At 45.5% G+C, this 21,013-nt stretch overlaps 1 protein-coding gene across 8 annotated transcripts; it reads right to left on the minus strand.

The window, feature by feature from the left end:
* Positions 1-20,421, minus strand: LOC121543724 (regulator of nonsense transcripts 2-like). 8 transcript variants are annotated; one of them, XM_045208959.1, is made up of 24 exons: positions 20,356-20,421; positions 19,117-19,485; positions 18,194-18,973; positions 17,854-18,014; positions 17,466-17,654; positions 17,220-17,375; positions 16,939-17,022; positions 16,624-16,727; positions 16,380-16,465; positions 15,986-16,094; positions 15,726-15,839; positions 12,306-12,422; positions 11,569-11,754; positions 10,026-10,229; positions 9,293-9,568; positions 8,907-9,090; positions 7,186-7,346; positions 6,700-6,858; positions 6,529-6,627; positions 6,240-6,413; positions 5,204-5,345; positions 2,023-2,143; positions 1,002-1,049; positions 1-829 (listed from the first exon to the last, which is right to left on the minus strand). In XM_045208959.1, exons 2-23 carry the CDS (start codon positions 19,482-19,484, stop codon positions 1,043-1,045), a joined length of 3,981 nt encoding a protein of 1,326 aa, XP_045064894.1. In that variant the 5' UTR covers position 19,485; positions 20,356-20,421; the 3' UTR covers positions 1-829; positions 1,002-1,042. The 8 variants fall into 8 exon arrangements, with proteins under 8 accessions (XP_045064894.1, XP_045064893.1, XP_045064889.1 ...); XM_045208958.1 differs by having other exon boundaries at positions 1-1,049; XM_045208954.1 differs by lacking the exons at positions 1-829; positions 1,002-1,049 and adding an exon at positions 1,064-1,703 and having other exon boundaries at positions 17,232-17,375.
* Between the last annotated feature and the right edge of the window lie 592 nt (positions 20,422-21,013).

Consider the following 21,013-nt stretch of genomic DNA (forward strand, 5'->3'; position numbering starts at 1 on the left):
TTCACATTTCCTGTTGCTGCAGGATTATTGTCCTGCTGTAGCAAACTGGCTCAAATTAAGATCCTACATCTGTAACCCTTCCTCATATGCACACACAAGCAACCACGCCTTTCTGTACATCATCCTGTCCTCCTTGTTCCATTGTTTTCGAGTCATTTAGTAGTGGTGACCCCGTCTGTGTTCCTTCTCCTCCTCCTCCATCAAGCTACCTTTGAACAGTGTGTGATTTAGCTAGATAAAGAGATAAAGACTGAACAACAGATCTGTTCCCAGTAAGAGAAGCACAGTCCATCTCCAAAGATGTCACACCCTCACCCGTCCCCTTTGCTTTCACACACATTCTGTCCATTCTCCTCCTCTTGTATTCTCCTCCTCGTGAGCCCTTGTACACCATATCCTCATCCTGCACGGGAGCAAAGAGAAGAATACTGTAGTCCCTCGTCCTTCTGTCTGTCCGTGCGTCTGTTTGTCTGCGTCCATGTCTGTCCGTACATATGTCCGTCAGCTGGTCGGTTGTTCTTTCATTCATCTTTTGGTTCGTTCTCGTTCTTGTTTGTGCTGCTGTGCTGGTGTCGTCCCGGGCGACGCACAGAAAGGAAGGGGTGTTCTCTGGAACACCTTAGCTGGGTGAATGGGGTGCCCCCCTCTTCCCCACCCCTCGTTGATGCCCCTTCTCCTTCTCTTCCTACGGCAGCGGGGTTAGGTGTGGGGGTCTGCGCTTGCGTCAGTGGGCGGCTGGCGGACTCACACCCTGCTCAGGCGAGACCGATGGTCCGCTCGCTCTCTGTCTCTCATTCGATCGCTCCCTCGGCCAGACTCCAATCAGCGTCTCTTAGGGGACAGAGCAGGGCTTTACTGTAGTAGCTGTCTTCCAGAACACTCACTGAAGTATTTATCCCCTCCTCAAATCCCCAAAACATCCATCCAAGATCCACCTCCTTTTCTCCACGCATCCCTCCACCTCCTGCCCCAATATCCATCCCCATTCACTCCTTCAGTACCATCATTACTGCAGCTCCTTCCATCCATAGGTTGCAAGTGTCTAGCGTCTGTTCGTGAGAAAATGCATTGTGAGTGACAATACCAAATACATTTTTGTTATTCGTCAAAAACATAATTGTGTACTTTGCCATCAGTATCATGTAAGCATCTGTCAAATGTAATGTAGGTATGAATATGATGCGTTATGTTGACGTGGATCTAAATATCTCCTTTCTGAATTCTTTAGTCACTTTTCCAAGAAAACATGAGAAGAGGAGGACAAAGAACCACAAGCTACTTTTGTTCTGATGAAAATAGAAAGTTCATGCAATCTTTATTTCCAAAAATAGAAAGCAATCTTTACAGCTTTTAAGGAAAAATAATATTAAAACTCACTTTAGTGCCTGCAAAGCAAAATATATATATATTTTTTCACATCACAAAAATAAAAGGGGGACACATCTGTCTCTGATCAGAATACTCATATGCCAACAAAATATCGTTTGACAGCTGGGAGACATTAACCCTTTCCCGTCTCAACATTAGCAGGCCTGAGTGCAGAATGCAGAGTCTGTCAGTATCGTGTCCGGCTGAGCTGGCTGGCCCTAGCCTCCTGGCCCTCATATCTGTCGTTTCTCTCGTGTTTCTCTTGCCTCTCTTGCCTCTCTTGTCTGTCACGCTTTTCGTGCCTTTCATTTCTCTCCTGCTTTGTTTCCTGCTTTCTGTTCAGGTGCAGAGAACAAGGAGGAAGTGTAAATAAGTTCACAAGCACCACGTCCTTCTACAGGATCCCATTCTAATGCCAACCCTATTCCCCCCGCAGTGAATACAGGCTGTGTGTGCTTGTACTTAGGTCTGGTGGTGATTAGGGCATAAAACAAACTTTTAATTCCACCACTGTCCCAGAATTAAAGAAAGTTCACCAGTCCCTCAGACTTTCTACCAGCATTTGGCTGGTGGTATGCTGTTAATTCCAGGCCCTGGTGGTGTGTGTGTGTGTTTGTGTGTGTGTAGGTAGGTAGGTTGAGGAGCGAGTCTCACCTTCCTCCGGTCTTGAAGATGAGGTCGGCGTTGGGTGCCCCTTTGGGGTGTTGGTAGCGCGGGCGCCGCTCCCGGTTGGTGTTGGCAGGAGCGGGCCGCTGGGCCAGAGACGCCATCATTTCTATGTAATAAAAACCAAGAAGGTTAACACAATGCTACACAAACCATGAGAGTTTAAGACAATGCTACACAAACCAATGCAACACAAACCAACAATGTTAACACAATGCTACACAAACCAATATACTTAACATAACTCTATACAAACCAACAAAGTGTTGGCATGTTGAATTTTACTCCTGCTAATGTCTCTTCCCATCTCTTTCCCTAATGCATGCCTCACTCTCCATCTGCCCCTCTTCTTATCAGTACTGTATAATATTAGGGTGTCCAATCAAAAACGCATCTTTTGACCAACGGGTAAAATAATGTTGTGTAGATACTCCTCTAAGAAAACCAATTGTCCAAACCTCACGTCTCTATCATAATCCGTTACAAAAGTTTTTGGAGTTTTTACTCTTGTAGGATGGCCAGAGCTAAATCAATGGAGGCGCGAGAAGACAAGTGGGCAAAAGTCAGGACAATTGCATCGCGTCAGCTAGGAGGATTCTGTGCAAGAATTAATGCTACTGCTACCTGACAGGCTCACCTTCCCATTGAACTCGTCATCTTTCTTTGAACCGGCAGGACATAAAACAATAGAGGTAAGATGGATATCGGTTTTGAGACATGACATGTAGTATTTTCATATTTTAGTATACGCATTTCATTTAGAAGATTTCACACAAAAACAAGCGTATCTCTGTGAAATGTCAACGGAACACTGAGCATATACCAAGTTTTTTATTTTCAAGGCCTTTTACATTTAATTCAGCTCGTGTCATGCTAGTTTCGCTTTTTTGCGACCTGCAGAAACAACTTTAAAGTTGTTACGAGAAACCTGCACCGCTATGTCAACAGAGCTCGTGCTTATTCAAATCAAATCAACGTTTATTGGTCGCGTACACAGATTTGCAGATGTTATTGCAGGTGCAGGGAAATGCTTGTGTTTCTAGCTCCAACAGTGGAGTAATACCTAGCAATACACACATAATGCACAAAGTATGTGTGTGTGTGTGTGTATATATATATATATATATATATATATATATATATATATATATATATATATATATATATACACATACATATACATACAGTGAGGGGAAAAAAGTATTTGATCCCCTGCTGATTTTGTACGTTTGCCCACTGACAAAGAAATGATCAGTCTATAATTTTAATGGTAGGTTTATTTGAACAGTGAGAGACAGAATAACAAAAAAAGAATCCAGAAAAATGCATGTCACAAATGTTATAAATTGATTTGCATTTTAATGAGGGAAATAAGTATTTGACCCCCTCTCAATCAGAAAGATTTCTGGCTCCCAGGTGTCTTTTATACAGGTAACGAGCTGAGATTAGGAGCACACTCTTAAAGGGAGTGCTCCTAATCTCAGCTTGTTACCTGTATAAAAGGCACCTGTCCACAGAAGCAATCCATCAATCAGATTCCAAACTCTCCACCATGGCCAAGACCAAAGAGCTCTCCAAGGATGTCAGGGACAAGATTGTAGACCTACACAAGGCTGGAATGGGCTACAAGACCATCGCCAAGCAGCTTGGTGAGAAGGTGACAACAGTTGGTGCGATTATTCACAAATGGAACAAACACAAAATAACTGTCAATCTCCCTCGGCCTGGGGCTCCATGCAAGATCTCACCTCGTGGAGTTGCAATGACCATGAGAACGGTGAGGAATCAGCCCAGAACTACACGGGAGGATCTTGTCAATGATCTCAAGGCAGCTGGGACCATAGTCACCAAGAAAACAATTGGTAACACACTACGCCGTGAAGGACTGAAATCCTGCAGCGCCCGCAAGGTCCCCCTGCTCAAGAAAGCACATATACAGGCCCGTCTGAAGTTTGCCAATGAACATCTGAATGATTCTGAGGAGAACTGGGTGAAAGTGTTGTGGTCAGATGAGACCAAAATTGAGCTCTTTGGCATCAACTCAACTCGTGTTTGGAGGAGGAGGAATGCTGCCTATGACCCAAAGAACACCATCCCCACCGTCAAACATAGAGGTGGAAACATTATGCTTTGGGGGTGTTTTTCTGCTAAGGGGACAGGACAACTTCACCGCATCAAAGGGACGATGGACGGGGCCATGTACCGTCAAATCTTGGGTGAGAACCTCCTTCCCTCAGCCAGGGCATTGAAAATGGATCGTAGATGGGTATTCCAGCATGACAATGACCCAAAACACACAGCCAAGGCAACAAAGGAGTGGCTCAAGAAGAAGCACATTAAGGTCCTGGAGTGGCCTAGCCAGTCTCCAGACCTTAATCCCATAGAAAACCTGTGGAGGGAGCTGAAGGTTTGAGTTGCCAAACGTCAGGCTCAAAACCTTAATGACTTGGAGAAGATCTGCAAAGAGGAGTGGGACAAAATCCCTCCTGAGATGTGTGCAAACCTGGTGGCCAACTACAAGAAACGTCTGACCTCTGTGATTGCCAACAAGGGTTTTGCCACCAAGTACTAAGTAATGTTTTGCAGAGGGGTCAAATACTTATTTCCCTCATTATAATGCAAATCAATTTATAACATTTTTGACATGCGTTTTTCTGGATGTTTTTGTTGTTATTCTGTCTCTCACTGTTCAAATAAACCTACTATTAAAATTATAGACTGATCATGTCTTTGTCAGTGGGCAAACGTACAAAATCAGCAGGGGATCAAATACTTTTTTCCCTCACTGTACATATAAAGTTGGTAAAACAGTATGTAAACATTATTAATGTGACCAGTGTTCAATGACTATGTACATAGGGCAGCAGTCTCTAAGGTGCAGGGTAGAGTACCGGGTGGTAGCCGGCTAGTAACAGTGACTAAGGTTCAGGGCAGGGTACTGGGCGGAGGCCGGCTAGTGGTGACTGTTTGTTTATTATCGGCTGTATTAGGTTACGAAATCCGACATTGTGGACATAATGTTAATGATATGTTAGAGAAAGACCCACCGAATAATTCAGAACATTAATAATCATATTTGTCTTGGTAAAATGTATATCTAGTGAAATTTCATCACCAAAGCGTGTTTTCACCCACTCTGGGCAGAGTGGGTGGACACCCTATATAATACCTTGGTAGTCCTCTTGCTCCTGTCTCTCGTTGATGTCCAGAGTGAGCTTCTTCATCCTCATCCTCTCCTCCTGCTCTGCCTGCTGCTGGTTGAAGTGGTTGGCAGCCAGGTGGGAAGACAGAGGCACGTTCAGGATCTTAAACTACAAACAAAACAGAGACACATTCAAGAACTTTAACTACAGTTAGGAGATCTGAAACAGGCACATTAAGCATTGAGAAGGAGCAAGAATTACAACTCATGCTGTATGCAGACAATGGGACCAATGCTCAGTATTCACACTGCAGAAACATGCTCTCCTGGCTTACTATACAACATTCCCTGTGATCCCTTCCCTGTTTTCTCTCTGTCTGTGCTAAAACTCAAATGTGTTTCCCGGGCGGAGGACCAGGCAGCAGAGAAAGTGAGGGAGGGTCACTCCCATGGTGTGGAGCTGACAGTGGAATGCAGTGAATGTGTTTTGACAGGGAGGGGTCCAGGTACGTCACATAGAGAAGCTGTGACACCTACTAACACACACTGAACCACTTTCCTCACCTCAGGAAACGCACTACAGGAGGGGATAGTGTGTTTACCATGTGGGCGTACGTCATCTACAATGCATTAAGTCATATAGCTTCATTTTACCGTCTATAACCGGTACTGTTATTTGGTCAAAACATAATGTTTACATAAGGTTTGTAATCCGGTAAATGTCCTTTAAAAGCAGTTGCTGGAGATGTAGTTGATTGAGTTTAGTGAGCTTTACATTAACGTCTTGATTTTCTGGGCAGAGACAGTGGACAAACCTTGACCCTAATACAGTACAAGAGCTTGTTGTCTCTACCCCAAAACCATACATTCCACCCGCGGACTGGGCCTAAATACACACACACACACCTCAGAGTCAATAGTATCGCTGGGTCTGTCTGACAGTGCTGATTCTGTGGAGGGATCTGACTGAACTAACAGCGAAGGAGACCTCAACAAGTTTGTATGTGTGTGCGCGTGTCCGTACTCTGTGTGTTTGTGTGTATGTGTGTGTGTGTGTGTGTACCTGCTGCTTGTTGCCCTTGCGTGTGAGCATGACAAACTGCATAGTGTCTGAGATGTCTGCGTCTCCCTCTCCAGAGCAGACGGGTCCTCCAGGGCCTTTCTTCAGCTGGCTCTTCAGCTGCAGGGGGATGGCCACGTCCAACTGGTGCACCTTCACCGCCTCCCCGCTCCGCTGCTACACACACAGACACCACTCCTGTTAAAACCCATTTATTTAACAAAAGTAGTACAGTACTACGGACATACTGACTATGGCACACAGATGAGAGAGAATAGGAGAGATACTGTACCTGCAGGTTCTCCAGCATCATCTTGTCCAGAGCCTGGATGAAGTCCTCATCCTCAGCACATGCCACATGCTTCAGACCGCCACCACGGATGGTCACCTCCTACAGGACAAGACCGTCAGTAACACAATAATCTCTCTCTCTCTCTCCCCTCACACAATGACATCTTCTTACATTGTTCTCCTCGTCCGTCTCGTTCTCCTTGTTGGAGTCGGTCAGATAGTCAGTGTTCTCCTCCTCCTCCTCCTCCTCCCGCTCCTCTTCCTCATTCTCAGACCCTTCCTGGAACACACAGCAGGTTCTTAGATGGGGGGTGTGATTGTGTGCTAGCTTCTGTAAGGTAGAAAAACAAACACTAAACCTGGAGAGCTATGTGGTAGGTCTGGCGTGATGGAGTTGATTTATGAAGGAGGAACAAAGAGTTAATGAAGTGACACAAGGTTGACCCGTCATGCTTTTCTGATCGTGGAGTCACAATCTAGCATCACAACAAGATGACCCGCTTCCTTATACATATCCTGCTTAGGACTGGGCTTCTGTCCTCAGTTTGCCCCTACAAAACTAGGGGTGAGGGCCAAATGAATGAATGAGTGAGAGATCTAGTATCCACCTATAGACGTGCAATGAATGAATGGATGAATAAAATATTGATATAATCACTTCTTCCTCTGGCTCGTTCATCTCGCTCTCATTGCCAGATTGTTCCTCTGTGTCCGCCCCTCCCTCTTCATCGTCGTCATCGTCATCCTCGTCTAGAGCCTCCCCTTCACTCCCCATGGCACTGGAGGGCCGGCCGTCCTTCTGTCCATCCATGGCCAGACCTGCAGGACACAAACACATGCGCACGCACACCTTTATTAGAATTGGGCAACGTCAGGTTGCAAGACTAAGTCTTGAAGCTAGAGACTTTGAGAGAAAACGCTAAAACATTTGCATAATAGTAATTGATTACAGTCCTTAGTAAAAAGCTCCTCTCGTGAGCCATCGTTCCATATTCTGAACAGGCTTTTCCCTGGCTCTTTACATAATAATCAGATTATACACAAAGCATAGACATTTACCACAAATTATATCCCAAACTACTTTAAGTATGTCCAGGAGTGAGGACAGATTTACGCAAACAACAAGCCCATTTAGAGACATAACACTTTGTTAGGCTGGAACTGCAGGAAAGGCAAGTCATTGCAAGAAATACAAGTCATCGCGACATTCATTGTGAAACTAAACAGGTGCTTCAACACAGAGCTTGGAGAGACCATGAATGTAACTTCAGAAGCCTAATGAGCTGAGAGCAGTAGAGGAGCAGATAGGTGTATAGTTAAGAGACGCTACTAAGCAGTAGAACTTAGGTAAGCAGGGTTCAACAGAGGCAGAGGAATGCCTTCATTGCCTTATCTTGGTTAAAGGATGAAAGGTACAACAATGAGGCCACTGTTCAGCCTGTGGCTTACATCACCCTCATCAATCACTCAGAACACACACAGTACAGACAGACACACGCACAGGGTTTTCAAAAGCGTTCTCTCACATTCCATGTCAACACCTTGAAACCTTGAACAATACTCCTTGTCTGTGTTAATACAGCTGACTGTACTTGTTCTGTGACTCAGAATGCATTACACCTGCTAAAGGACTGCTTCCCTCTTCCTCCTCTATGTCTCTCAGGGTATTTCCCTATCTACATCCTGTCTTCCTCTTGATTGTTTTTCTATCTCTGTTTATTTCTTTGCTTTGCTCTCAATCAGACACTGATCAACTGTGTAGAGAGTACTACAAATGAGCATTTTAGCTAAACAAACACTTTCAGTATTGTGCCACATGGAACAGCAGGTGCAATAGGGCAACGTTATATTTGACATATCTTGTCATTGGGATGTCAACTCGGGTATTGATTAATATTCCCCTTTAACCCTGAAGTGAACACTTACTTGAGTAAATATGTTTTTGTTTGTGCAGACTTAAGCGCGTGTGTTTTAAGTGGCAGTCTACAGCGCAGGCAGGTCTGACTGCTGTGTGTTTGTGGTATGTGTGTGAGAGGGCCAGGTACGTGTGTTATTATGACGGAATTAGACCTGTCTGACAGACAAGACAGACAGAGAGTTGTGGGAGCAGAAGCAGCCTCCTACACACAGGGGAATGTTGCTCAGCAGGGAGGACAGAGAGCAGGAGTGGGCCAACCTGAGGAACTAGCTGCTACAGAAACACAAGCACACTTCCGAGGCCTGCAGGCATACACACACACACTGTAGAAACATGTGGGGGACTGATGTATGACAAGGATCTTTAACAATCTTGTTGTAGTGTGTGTGCATGTGTGTGTGCCCCTTTGCATGCGTTCCTGTGTGTGTGTCAATCTCTCTCTCTCTCTCTCTGTCTCTTACCCAGTTTAACGAGGAACTCCCTCTCCAGCTCGGTGACCTGTCGTATGGAGTCTTCCAGGGAGATGCAGAGCCTCATCTTGGGCCGGAGCAGCTCCAGGGTGTCACTGATCATGTAGTCAATGTCGATGGGGAACTGGTGCTCCGCACTCCACACCTCCACACTCTTCTTCCACCAGATATACCTCTGAAGAGGACACACAACAACACATCAGAATTTAGGGACAGTCTTGTAATTAATTAATGTAATTGACATTATGTCACAACAGTATCAACACCCTTCATAAAGGAGAGAGAGAGAGAGAGAGAGGAAAAGAGAGAGAGAGGATAGCGAGACAGAGGCTGAGAGGAGTGAAACAAGGAGAAGTCAAACGGTCATACAGACTGACCTGGAAGTAGATGAGGAAGCAGTCCAGCTTCCTCTTGCTGGAGCCGCGGTCAAAGTACTGCCCGCAGGTGTCCAGCAGGGTGCAGACCATGCGGATGCGGAACAGATGATCGGGGGGGTCCAGGGGGCTGGGGCTGCCGTCCGGGTTCACCCCGAACGAGATGAAGGAGAAGAGGGTGCGGAAGATGACAGCCGACTCCACCATGCGGTAGTTGTAGAGCTCCCCCAGGAACTTGGCACTGCTGATCCGACGCTGGTTGAACTTGGGCTGGTTCACCTGCAAAGGAGAGGGGGAGAAGGAGCGACAATGGGGGGAAGCGAGAAAGAGGAGAAAAGGGGGTGAGATGGAATGGCAGAGAGGTGTTGAAGTTGAGTACATCTGTGCTCAGAAACACCATAAATATGAAGCCCGTGAAGACTTTACCCACATGAACCTCAGTTTGTCACTCAAATTGTTACTGCGTGCCACGCAAACCACATGCCTGAACCAGAAACATGCAGTTTGACAGCCTGTTCACACGCTATACAACACGTAGCCTCAACAATCAATCATTCAAGTAAACCATCAATCTCTCACGCAAGGGCTCTTCATATGGCCCTTACATCCAGGAATGAACTAGAATCTGGGCCTGACTCCAACCAGCTCCCCCTCCCCGGTCCTCACCTCCAATCCCAGAAACAGCTCACCACCCTAGGCTTGCCATCCCCTCCCCAACCCCTGCCATGGTGCTCACCTCCATTCCCAGGCGGATGTCCTCCAGGACCCCGTCCACAACGTGGATGCCCACGTCCTCCTGGTAGGCCACAAGGCCGGCCAGTAGGTTGGCCACACAGTGGATGCTGTTGTACTTGACGTTCCAGATGTTGACCATGCAACAGATCAGGTAGCCTTTAGACTCTGGGTCCTGCCAGGGGAGTTTACGCATCTGCCTCAACACCTAGGGTAGGTGAGGGAGGAGGGAAGAGGATGGAGAGGAGCGAGAGTTGGAAGAGGGAGACAAGGAAGCGGAGAACGAGAAGGGAGAGGGAAGTTGATAATGGGCAGGTGTTTGTGATACTTCTGTTGTGTTTTATGATGAATATGCATTAGCCAGTGACTGTATAAATGAGGCACCATAAAAATATGTATTTTTAAAGCCTTTCGTGAACTAACACTTGCACGTTACTTTTTTTCCCCCATTACTAGTTTCAAGTTTTATTAGTCGTATGTACGGGATACGCATGGTATACATCGTCCAACTAAATGCTTACTTACAGGTTCCTTCTCGTAAATGCAACAAGAATAAGAAATAATAAAAGATAAGAATACGAAAATAAAGTAAATGGCAGTAGAATAGAATAAACATTTTAGCATAAGTATAATACAGGAAGGCACAATTTATAGTCCAATATTTACATGTGTATTGGGGGGGCAAGTGTATAAACAGAGCAGTATAATAAGAGACTGGTAGCAGCAGTTGTGATGTGTGTGTAGCATGAGTGTACAAAATATTAGGAACACCATCCTAATAGAGTTGCACCCCCTTTTGCCCTCAAAACAGCCTCAATTTGTTGAGGCAAGGTGTCGAGACTCTACAAGGTGTCAAAAGCATTCCACAGAAAGTTATAGAGTCCTAAATATCATACCCCCCAAAAAATGCTAACCTCCACTGTTATTGTAATGGTGAGAGGTTAGCATGTCTTGGGGGTATGATATTTGTGCGTCTGTCACTTTCTCACTTATTACGATTCATTCAGGATTATCCATAATCAAGGTAGCAAGTGTTTAGAAACACATTCTATTCTTATTTACAATAAAAGTGACTCCAAAATGACACAATACATTATGTACCATTCATTTCTATTGGGCACAAAATAATCTGAAACACATCAGATGCATCCAACAAGTTTGTACAGTCATTGCGTGCTAGGAATATGGGATCAAATACTTTTTACTATTTTCTAATACACATAAGTGAATTTGACCCAATACTTTTGGTCCCCTAAAATGCAGGGACTATGTACAAAAATGTATATAAAAAATTCTCTAAACGGTTCACCCGATATGGATCAAAATACCCTCAAATTAAAGCTGACAGTCTGCACTTTAACCTCATAGTCATTGTATCATTTCAAATGCAAAGTACTGGAGTACAGAGCCAAAACAACAAACGTGTCACTGTCCCAATACTTTTGGAGCTCACTGTATCTTAAGATTAATGCACTAACTGTAAATTGCTTTGGATAAGAGCATCTGCTAACTGACTCAAATGTAAATGCTAAATAAACTCTTCATACCTTCTCTGTGGTGACCTTGGAGAGGTCCTTGTAGAGCAGTTTGCGGATGTACTCCTGCAGCGGGGGCCTCTTCTTCCTGACGGTCTTCTCCATGGGCGGGGGGTTGCAGTAGTAGTAGGCATTCTCTACCATGGTCACGTAACGAGCATCCAGGTGCTGCGCCTGTTTCTTACGCATCATTTGCTCCTGAGATACGCAAATATGCAAAACAAGTGAGTCATTCAATATAGACCAGAACATAGCTAAAAGCCCTCAAAAAGGTGTGTTATCTTATTATCTTGCTAAAAGTAACCTAGAAGATATGGCAGCTGTGCATGCGACATGAATAACCTCGTCCAAAAGCAATTTAGAGACAATAAAGCTGGATTAATAGCGCTTTATAAACCAGATTTAAGCCTGGATTTCGGCACCAGTTAGGAAGGCCAAGACAGGTCACTCTCCAGGACTTTGGATGCACTCCAAAACCTTTGGGGAATTCCAGTACAGTGTTTCATAGGTGTGTGTGTGTGTGTACACCAGTGGAGGCTGTTGAGGGGAGAACGGCTCATAATATTGGCCGGAATGGTGCAAATGGAATGGCATCATACACCTGGAAACCATGTGTTTGATGTATTTGATACCATTCCACTGATTCCACTCCAGTCATTACCACGAGCCCGTTCTCCCCAATTAAGGTGCCACCAACCTCCTGTGGTGTACACGTGCGTGCATTGCCGTGTGCATGTGCATGCGTGTACCAGGAGGACGCTGGTCCGCAGGTGGGAGTCGGGGGATCTGAAGAGGAAGCGTCCACTGGTCTCCAGAAGGGTGCAGGCCATCTCTATGTGGTGATGGGAGAAGTCTGACAGCAGCATCTGTAGAGCAACACACATCACTCAGTAACATGATGATGACAGTGTAATACAATAATTGTAACAGTAACCACGTTTCCATCCACAGTTTTTATGCAAGTAAAGTCATGTCATATGTTAAAAAAATATCACGACAGGTGTGATGGAAACAGGAAGTGTCGCTATAATTTCATAAATGTCGACAAACAATGTGTTCGTTTGACGTGGTGGGATCTTTTTGTGTCTGTAAAATTAATTATGTGACAATTGCAGTGGAAACTCCCTTATGCGCAAATATTGATATAATAAACCATCATGTTGATGTAAACTTGGGGAGTCACGAGATATACTTGATATGCTAAGTTGTACTACCACTACGAATTGTACTACACTGGCTCCGACGCTCGTCGGATGTGGCAGGGCTTGCAAACTATTACAGACTACAAAAGGGAAGCACAGCCGCGAGCTGCCCAGTGACACGAACGTCCCAGACGAGCTAAATCACTTCTATGCTTGCTTCGAGGCAAGCAACACTGAAGCATGCATGAGAGCATCAGCTGTTCCGTGTGACTATGTGATCACGCTCTCCGTAGCATATGTGAGTAAGACTTTTAAGCAGGTCAACATTCACAAGGCCACAGGGCCAGAAGGATTACCAGGACGCGTACTCCGAGTATGCGCTGACCAACTGGCAAGTGTCTTCACTGACATTTTCAACATGTCCCTGTCTGAGTCTGTTTCAAGCAGACCACCATAGTCCCTGTGCCCAAGAACACTAAGGTAACCTGCCTAAATGACTACCGACCCGTAGCACTCACGTCTGTAGCCATGAAGTGCTTTGAAAGGCTCACATGGCTCACATCAACACCATTATCCCAGAAACGCTTGACCCACTCCAATTTGCATACCGCCCCAACAGATCCACAGATGATGCAATCTCTATTGCACTCCACACTGCCCTTCCCCACCTGGACAAGAGGAACACCTACGTGAGAATGCTACTCATTGACTACAGCTCAGCGTTCAACACCATAGTGCCCTCAAAGCTCATCACCCTCAAAGCTCATGACTAAGCTAAGGACCCTGGGACTAAACACCTCCCTCTGCAACTGGATCCTGGACTTCCTGACGGGCCGCCCCCAGGTGGTAAGGGTAGGTAAAAACACATCTGCCATGCTGATCCTCAACATGGGGGCCCCCATCAGGGGTGCTTGCTCAGTCCCCTACTGTTTGGCCAGGCACGACTCCAACACCATCATTAAGTTTGCAGACGAAACAACAGTGGTAGGCCTGATCACTGACAACGATGAGACAGCCTATAGGGAGGAGGTCAGAGACCTGGCCGTGTGGTGCCAGGATAACAACCTCTCCCTCAACGTGATCAAGACAAAGGAGATGATTGTGGACTACAGGAAAAAAAGAGGACTGAGCACGCACCCATTCTCATCGATGGGGCTGTAGCGGAACAGGTTGAAAGCTTCAAGATCCCACAACCCTGGCGTTGCAAATGCCATGCTCTACCAACTGAGCTACATCCCTGCCGGCCATTCCCTCCCCTACCCTGGACGACGCTGGGCCTAATTGTGCACCGCCCCATGGGACTCCCGGTCGCGGCCGGCTACGACAGAGCCTGGATTCGAACCAGGATCTCTAGTGGCACAGCTAGCACTGCGATGCAGTTCCTTAGACCACTGCGCCACTCGGGAGGATAGTATTAACTATCATGGTCCAAACACACCAAGACAGTCGTCAAGAGGGCACGACAAAGCCTATTCCCCCTCAGGAGACTTGGCATGGGTCCTCAGATCCTCAAAAAGTTATACAGCTGCACCATCGAGAGCATCCTGACTGGTTGCATCACTGCCTGGTATGGCAACTGCTCGGCCTCTGACCGCAAGGCACTACAGAGGGTAGTGCGTACGGCCCAGTACATCACTGGGGCCAAGCTTCCTGCCATCCAGGACCTCTATACCAGGCGGTGTCAGAGGAAGGCTATATAAATTGTCAAAGACTCCATCCACCCTAGTCATAGACTGTTCTAATAATAATAATAATAATATGCCATTTAGCAGACGCTTTTATCCAAAGCGACTTACAGTCATGCGTGCATACATTTTTGTGTATGGGTGGTCCCGGGGATCGAACCCACTACCTTGGCGTTACAAGCGCCGTGCTCTACCAGCTGAGCTACAGAGGACAAGTTCTCTCTGCTACCACACAGCAAGCGGTACTGGAGCGCCAAGTCTAGGTCCAAAAGGCTTCTTAACAGCTTCTACCCCCAAGCCATAAGACTCCTGAACATTTAATCATGGCTACCCGGACTATTTGCATTGTCCCCCACCCCCCACCCACCCTCTTTTACGCTGCTGCTACTCTGTGTATTATCTCTGCATAGTCACTTTAACTCTACCCACATGTACATATTACCTCAATGACCTCGACTAACCGGTGCCCCCGCACATTGAGTCTGTACTGGTACCCCCTGTATATAGCCTCCCTACTGTATTTTATTTGCTGCTGCTCTTTAATTATTTTTTAACTTATCTCGTTTTTACTTAACACTTATTTTTCTTAAAACTGCATTGTTGGTTAAGGGCTTGTAAGTAAGCATTTCACTGTAAGGTCTACACCTGTTGTATTCGGCGCATGTGGCAAATAACATTTGATTTGATTTGACATGGAAAAGTATTAAGAGTTTATAGGCAGATGAAATAAGTTCTGATGAACTTCATGGTGGTTAAGTGATGGATGGTGATGAGCTTCGAGGGTATTATTTGAATGCTGGTGACATGATGATCGATGCATGGCAGCCAATTATCAAATACAAATTATATTGCTCTTATCCATATCTCATCATACGGGTCCCGTGTAGCTCAGTTGGTAGAGCATGGCGCTTGCAACGCCAGGGTTGTGGGTTCGATTCCCACGGGGGGCCAGTATGAAAATGTATGCACTCACTAACTTTAAGTCGCTCTGGATAAGAGCATCTGCTAAAATGTAAAAAATATATAAATTATAACCTACCCTGTCCACTTTATCAGCAAACTGTTGTCTAGAGAGCATGTGCTAAAACCAGATTGGGCAAATTAGCGATTTATCACAACAGTTTTGGTGACAAAACCATTGGTAGAGTTAAAAATGAGATGGAAACACATTGAACTTTTTTAAAATCACGCACAGCATTTTATACGCAACAAGTCAGTTTGAAGGAAACACGTGAATATTGTTTTTCTACAGATTTTTGAATAGTCGCATGAAAATCTGTCACCAATTGGATGGAAACCTAATGATAGCATAACTTCCTGGTGAGAGAGAAGCACCCCCTACCTTCAGACAATGCAGAGTGTCCGTTTTTGAGAACAGCTTGAACTTGGCCAGCTCCCCAATAAACCTTACAGTTTTATTTTTCGTTTCGATGTTGATCTGGTCCTTCTTCCGGATCTACAAACACAGCAAGCATTCTGTATTGAAATCTCCTTCAAAACTTTTTGTTTCATTCAGTATAGGTCCTATTTTAATGAGGCAGGTATGAAAGACACAACAAGGTGTGAAGGTGTTAATAGTTGTAGTAAAGTCTTGGGACCTACATGGAACCTGAAGTCGCCTTTGAGTATGGAGCACAGGTCATCGGCAACATCTGACATGCAGGGGTGAAGGGTGGCCACCAGACGGGAGTAAAAGGGCAGCAGATCCAACCTGGAAGAACACAACACAACCATGAGTTTAACAATGCCATAAGTACCATTTACTTCCTTTATGCCATTTCAAATTAAATGAGGAGCAACAGCACCACCTACTGGGGAAATGGGACAAAAAACACTTATTCCCACACAAATCAATACATGATCAAATCCTTCCAAATTAACTATCTGCGTGTGTGTGCATGCATTTTGTCTGGGAACGGTGAAGAGAGCCCGGACCAGCTTCCTGATCAAATCCTTCCAAATTAACTATCTGCTTTAAAGTGTGTGTGTGTGGTACCTTTGTCTGGGAACGGTGAAGAGAGCACGGACCAGCTTCCTCCTGTTTGACTTGGTGTTCATGTTCATGCAGAAATCCATGGCAGCCTGTGAACAAACACATACAGTCAGACTAATTCACTGCACAATTGTGTATTTAGTACTACATTCACTGTGAATCATTGCCTTTGTGGCTAAACTCAAATTGTCACAAGCTGGGAATACATCCTTCTGGTATGCTGAACGTGTATGTGTTCTCTCCTTGCCTTGTCTATGAGGTCTCTGTTGACACAGTTGGGAAGCTGCTGGATGAAGGCGTCCACGATGAGCTTCAGGTGGGACCCGGTGCTTGCCTCCTCATCCTCTTGTTCTTCACACAGAAACAGGGAGGACACAGTCAAACATGTATACAATACAGCCATGCACCAAATATCTCCTTAGCTAATTTAGAGTCACTCACCTACAGAAACAGAAATAGCAAAGCCATAGCATAGGTATAGGTCTAAGAATGGGTTTGATACATGTGGAATATTAGAAACCTTGTGAATGACTGTCTTGTTTCCACATGCTCAGCAACACACCTCTGTTTAGTTGATTGGCCCTGAGCACCCATGAATGGGCCCTAGCTCTGTTTCCCTGACCTCTCTCATACCCTAACTTGATCCCTGAAAAAGACACACAAACACCAAGACACTGTCCATGTCAATAACCAACATCCTTCCTTTATCTAGAGGTTGTAGATATTCAATTATTTCCGCCCTCTTGTTGTCTTTGTGAAAATAGAAAGCTGGCTGTGCAAAGCGCTGGGTGGTGTGTGCTGCTTGTTGGCTGGCAGGCAGGCTGGTGGGTGGGTAGAGAATACCTTCATCTTTACCTTGCTCGTCCAACAGTTTTTTGGCGAGCTCTGCCTCGTTCTCTGCCTCGTCAGGTCCATCCAGCTCCAGAGGGTCATCAGCGATGTCTAGAGCCTCGAGCTCCGACTCCAACTCCTCTGTGGTGGCCACAGCATCTTTAGCCTCTGAGGAAAGGATACAGCAACAAGAGCAGGCTCAGTCAGACAGTGTGAGTGTGAGTCTGTGCATGCGTGTATGTGTGTATGCGGTTGTACCTTTAGCAGCAGCCTCCTCTTTGTCCTTGCCCTTCTCGTTATCTTTGAACAGGATGGCGGGGACGAAGGCCTTCAGGTCCACCATGTTCTCGTAGAAGTTCCTGGCGTCCTCGTCCTCCCAGATGCCCCCCTCCAGGTCATACTCCCCGGGCTTCCCAGGGGTGAAGATGTCAATGCCAGGGCCGTGCTCTATCACACAGAGAGGATAGGAGACGGTTAGATACACACAGACACCAAAAACTGAAGGCTACATCTAACCAACAGCAATAAAACATGATAACAATGTGTCTTTATAACAAAATCACCCAAAAGTACAACAAAAAGCTCAGTCTTTACATTGTTCCTATAACATAGTAATAAACAGTATACAAGGGTTGTTACTCTTTACCTTCCTGCACAGTCTTGTCCAGTGGAAGCTCTGGCATGTTTTCATCCAGAAAGTCAGCTAGAGACTGGGTGTTAGCCAGCAGCTTCTGGTAGGACGTGGCAAACTCCTCATACTGCTTGTGTCTATCCTCACTCAGCTCCCCTTTGGAGTGGAGGATACGCCTGTTGGGAGAAAAAACATGGAGGTGTCAGTATGTACACTCAAACACATTTAGCATGTTACTCAAAATGGCTGTACGTCATGTACTGTGGCAGGAGTATACACTGAAACCAATAATACGAGAGAAGACGTGAGATAGGTCATGTTGAAAAGTTTCTCCAGGTAGCCTAGGCCCCATCACCTGTTCTGCCTCTCGATGTTCTGCAGCTCGCGGTGGTCCTTCTTCAGGTGCTTGGTGAGCGAGGTGAAGTACTCCCTCAGAAGGTTCTGGAAGGGATGCTGCTTCTCCGTGTTGATGATCTCACTGGGAGGGAAGGCCAGGCCAAACTTCTCCCGTGCAGCCTTCACCTTGCGAGGCACCAGGCCTGCGATATCATCTCCGCAGTGTTTACAGAAGCTGATGACCACCGATACATGTGTGTGTGTCTCGCGGTCCGTCCCGATTATGCTCTTCAGCTGCTCGTAGATGAGCGACAGGCCCTCCTTGTCTGTGAACAGGCCCACGATGGTGAGCTCTGCGATGAAGCGCAGGTCGGTGCGCAGCTTGCTCACGTTGGGTGCCTTCTCCTCCTTGCGCGCCTCAAAGTGCCTCTTCCAGGCCTGGAGGAGCAGTGGGGCGAATTCGGCGTAGCGCTGGTGGAAGAGGGAGCACAGGTGCACGGCGCAGCCCACGTCAGAGATCTTCAGCTTGGCCTCCACCACCGAGCCCACTGCCTCGCCGATGTACTTGCTGAGGTTGAGCGAGCCAAAGTCATTGGAGAGGGCTTCGCGCTGCTGCTCGGTGAGCGTGCGCAGCTTCTTGACAAAGGCCGTGTTCTTCTTCAAGCTGGAGTCAAGGCGGCTAAAGAAGGTCTCCTCGGGACGGCCCTCGTGGGCATTCTGATTGCGGACACGCAGCTCCTTCCGGCACTGGTGCCGCTCCCAGGCCTCCTGGTGGAGCTGGTGGCCCTCCTCCTTCTCCCTGGAGTGGGAAGAAATATGGAGAATTAAGTTAGCGATCATCTCAATTCAAAAATAATAACCACACACAAAGTTTCTGATGTTGAGAGCACCTACAGTAGAACATGATACATTATTATGGTGGTTCCTCCCCTGAGCTCTTACTTGAGTTCAGCTGCCTCCTCTTCACGCTGTCTCTTGGCCTCCTCCTCCTGAACTTTCCTCTCCTGCTCCTCCTGCTGCTTCTTCTCCTCTTCCTCCTTCTTCCTCTGCTCCTCCTCTGCCTTCTGTTTCACCTCCTCTTTCCGTTTCCGCTCCTTTTCTTCCTTCTTTCTTTTGTCCTCCTCAAGTCTCCTCCTCTTTTCCTCTGTGGCCTTACCAATATCTTTCTTGCCACTCACCTTTGCTTCATCCTTCACTTTATCCCGGGAGGAGGCGGGCCGTCTATCACCATCCCTGTCTTTCTCCTTGTTACTAAAGGAGCTCACCTCTTTCTCCTCCATGTTTAATGATCTCTTGCCCTCAGCAGGCATTCTAGAAAAACAAAAAACTAAGTTGAGTCATTCTCATTAGCAGTGTTACACATATCTGAGCTAGGCAAGTTAATAACAAACTTTGAATTAACGTTAATATTCGCTGATCATAACATTAGCTAATTCACATTGCTAGCTACACATGTATCACAAAATGTCGATATAACAGTGCTAGCTGTGCCTGACCGAGTTGCTAAAAGTTTTAGCCAGCCGTTGGTGATAGCGTCACAAGATTGAAATGTCAGTGATTGAACATTTAAATAGTTAGTAGCTAGTTATGTTTCTAATCCCCGCGAACTACCATATCTAGCTAGCTAGGTAACGTTAGAAAATGCACCCCCCAACAAGTTGACTACACGCCAATTAAATGTTTATCAACGTGCGTTATGAGCCTATTTTCATCTTAAATTGCAGTTATTTGATAGTGTTGTTAAGGTAACGTTAGCTTTGTTGACATTGTCTTACCTACAACGCACGTATAGCTAGCCTAACATAGCATGCTAACTTGCTGAACACACGTTAGGTAAGAACCGTTAGCCGTACAATTGCTACATTTACGACGATTACGTGAAATCATTTAAGAACAATGCGACAAATTGTACAATTGTTTAACCACCAGTGTCGACAAAACAGTACACATTACGCCAACGTTACGTTGCTAACGCGTTAGCTTGCTAACTGTTGTTAGCTAGGCCGCTTCGGTTTAGTCGAGATGTAAACAAATGGCTTGGTAGCCCGCTAGCAGTAAGATCGTCGATGTCAATCGTCTGCATAAACCAAAAATAAGCGGCAATATATATATATATATATATATATTAGTAATAATTACATATAGTTTATTATAGAATATAGTCTAAAACCACATTATTACCTTCGATTTATGTCAACATAAACATCGGACTTGTGTTGATAAGTAAAAATGATTTCCTTGTGCGGGAAAGGACCCCTTGGATTAGGCACCAAACATTCTGCCTGAAAGGAAATGTAGGACTAATCTTCTTTGTTTATTTAATCGAAATGCAGATCGAATGTCTTTAAGACATTTTTACAGTAGTATTTTATCAATAGATAATAGTTGATCTACACAAATGATATACTTTAGTTATGTATTCATTGTACATTAATTCAGACAGGCAATGTCGCAGATGACATTAGGGAGTGTGTCCCTGTTGTAACAGAGAGGGAGGGTTCCAGTCAATAATTTATATATACATTACATTTCAGTCATTTAGCAGACTTACAAGAGCATGTATAGTTAAGTGCCTTGCTCAAGGGCACATCTACAGATTTTTCACCTAGTCGGCTCGGGGATTCAAACTAGCGATCTTTCGGTTATTGGCCGAACACGCTTAACCGCTAAGCTACCTTCCGTGTGTAAATAATTATTTTGGTTCAGTCTTCACTGATACATATTCGGTTATCACGTTTTATATTTCACTTTACTGTCAGATCTCTGCATGCATAATAGAAGACACAACTAATCGTACGAAATATTATAAATATTCATAAATCATTATCCTATTATCCAT

The sequence above is a fragment of the Coregonus clupeaformis genome, chromosome 28 (genome assembly GCF_020615455.1).
Source record: "Coregonus clupeaformis isolate EN_2021a chromosome 28, ASM2061545v1, whole genome shotgun sequence".
NCBI lineage: Eukaryota > Metazoa > Chordata > Actinopteri > Salmoniformes > Salmonidae > Coregonus > Coregonus clupeaformis.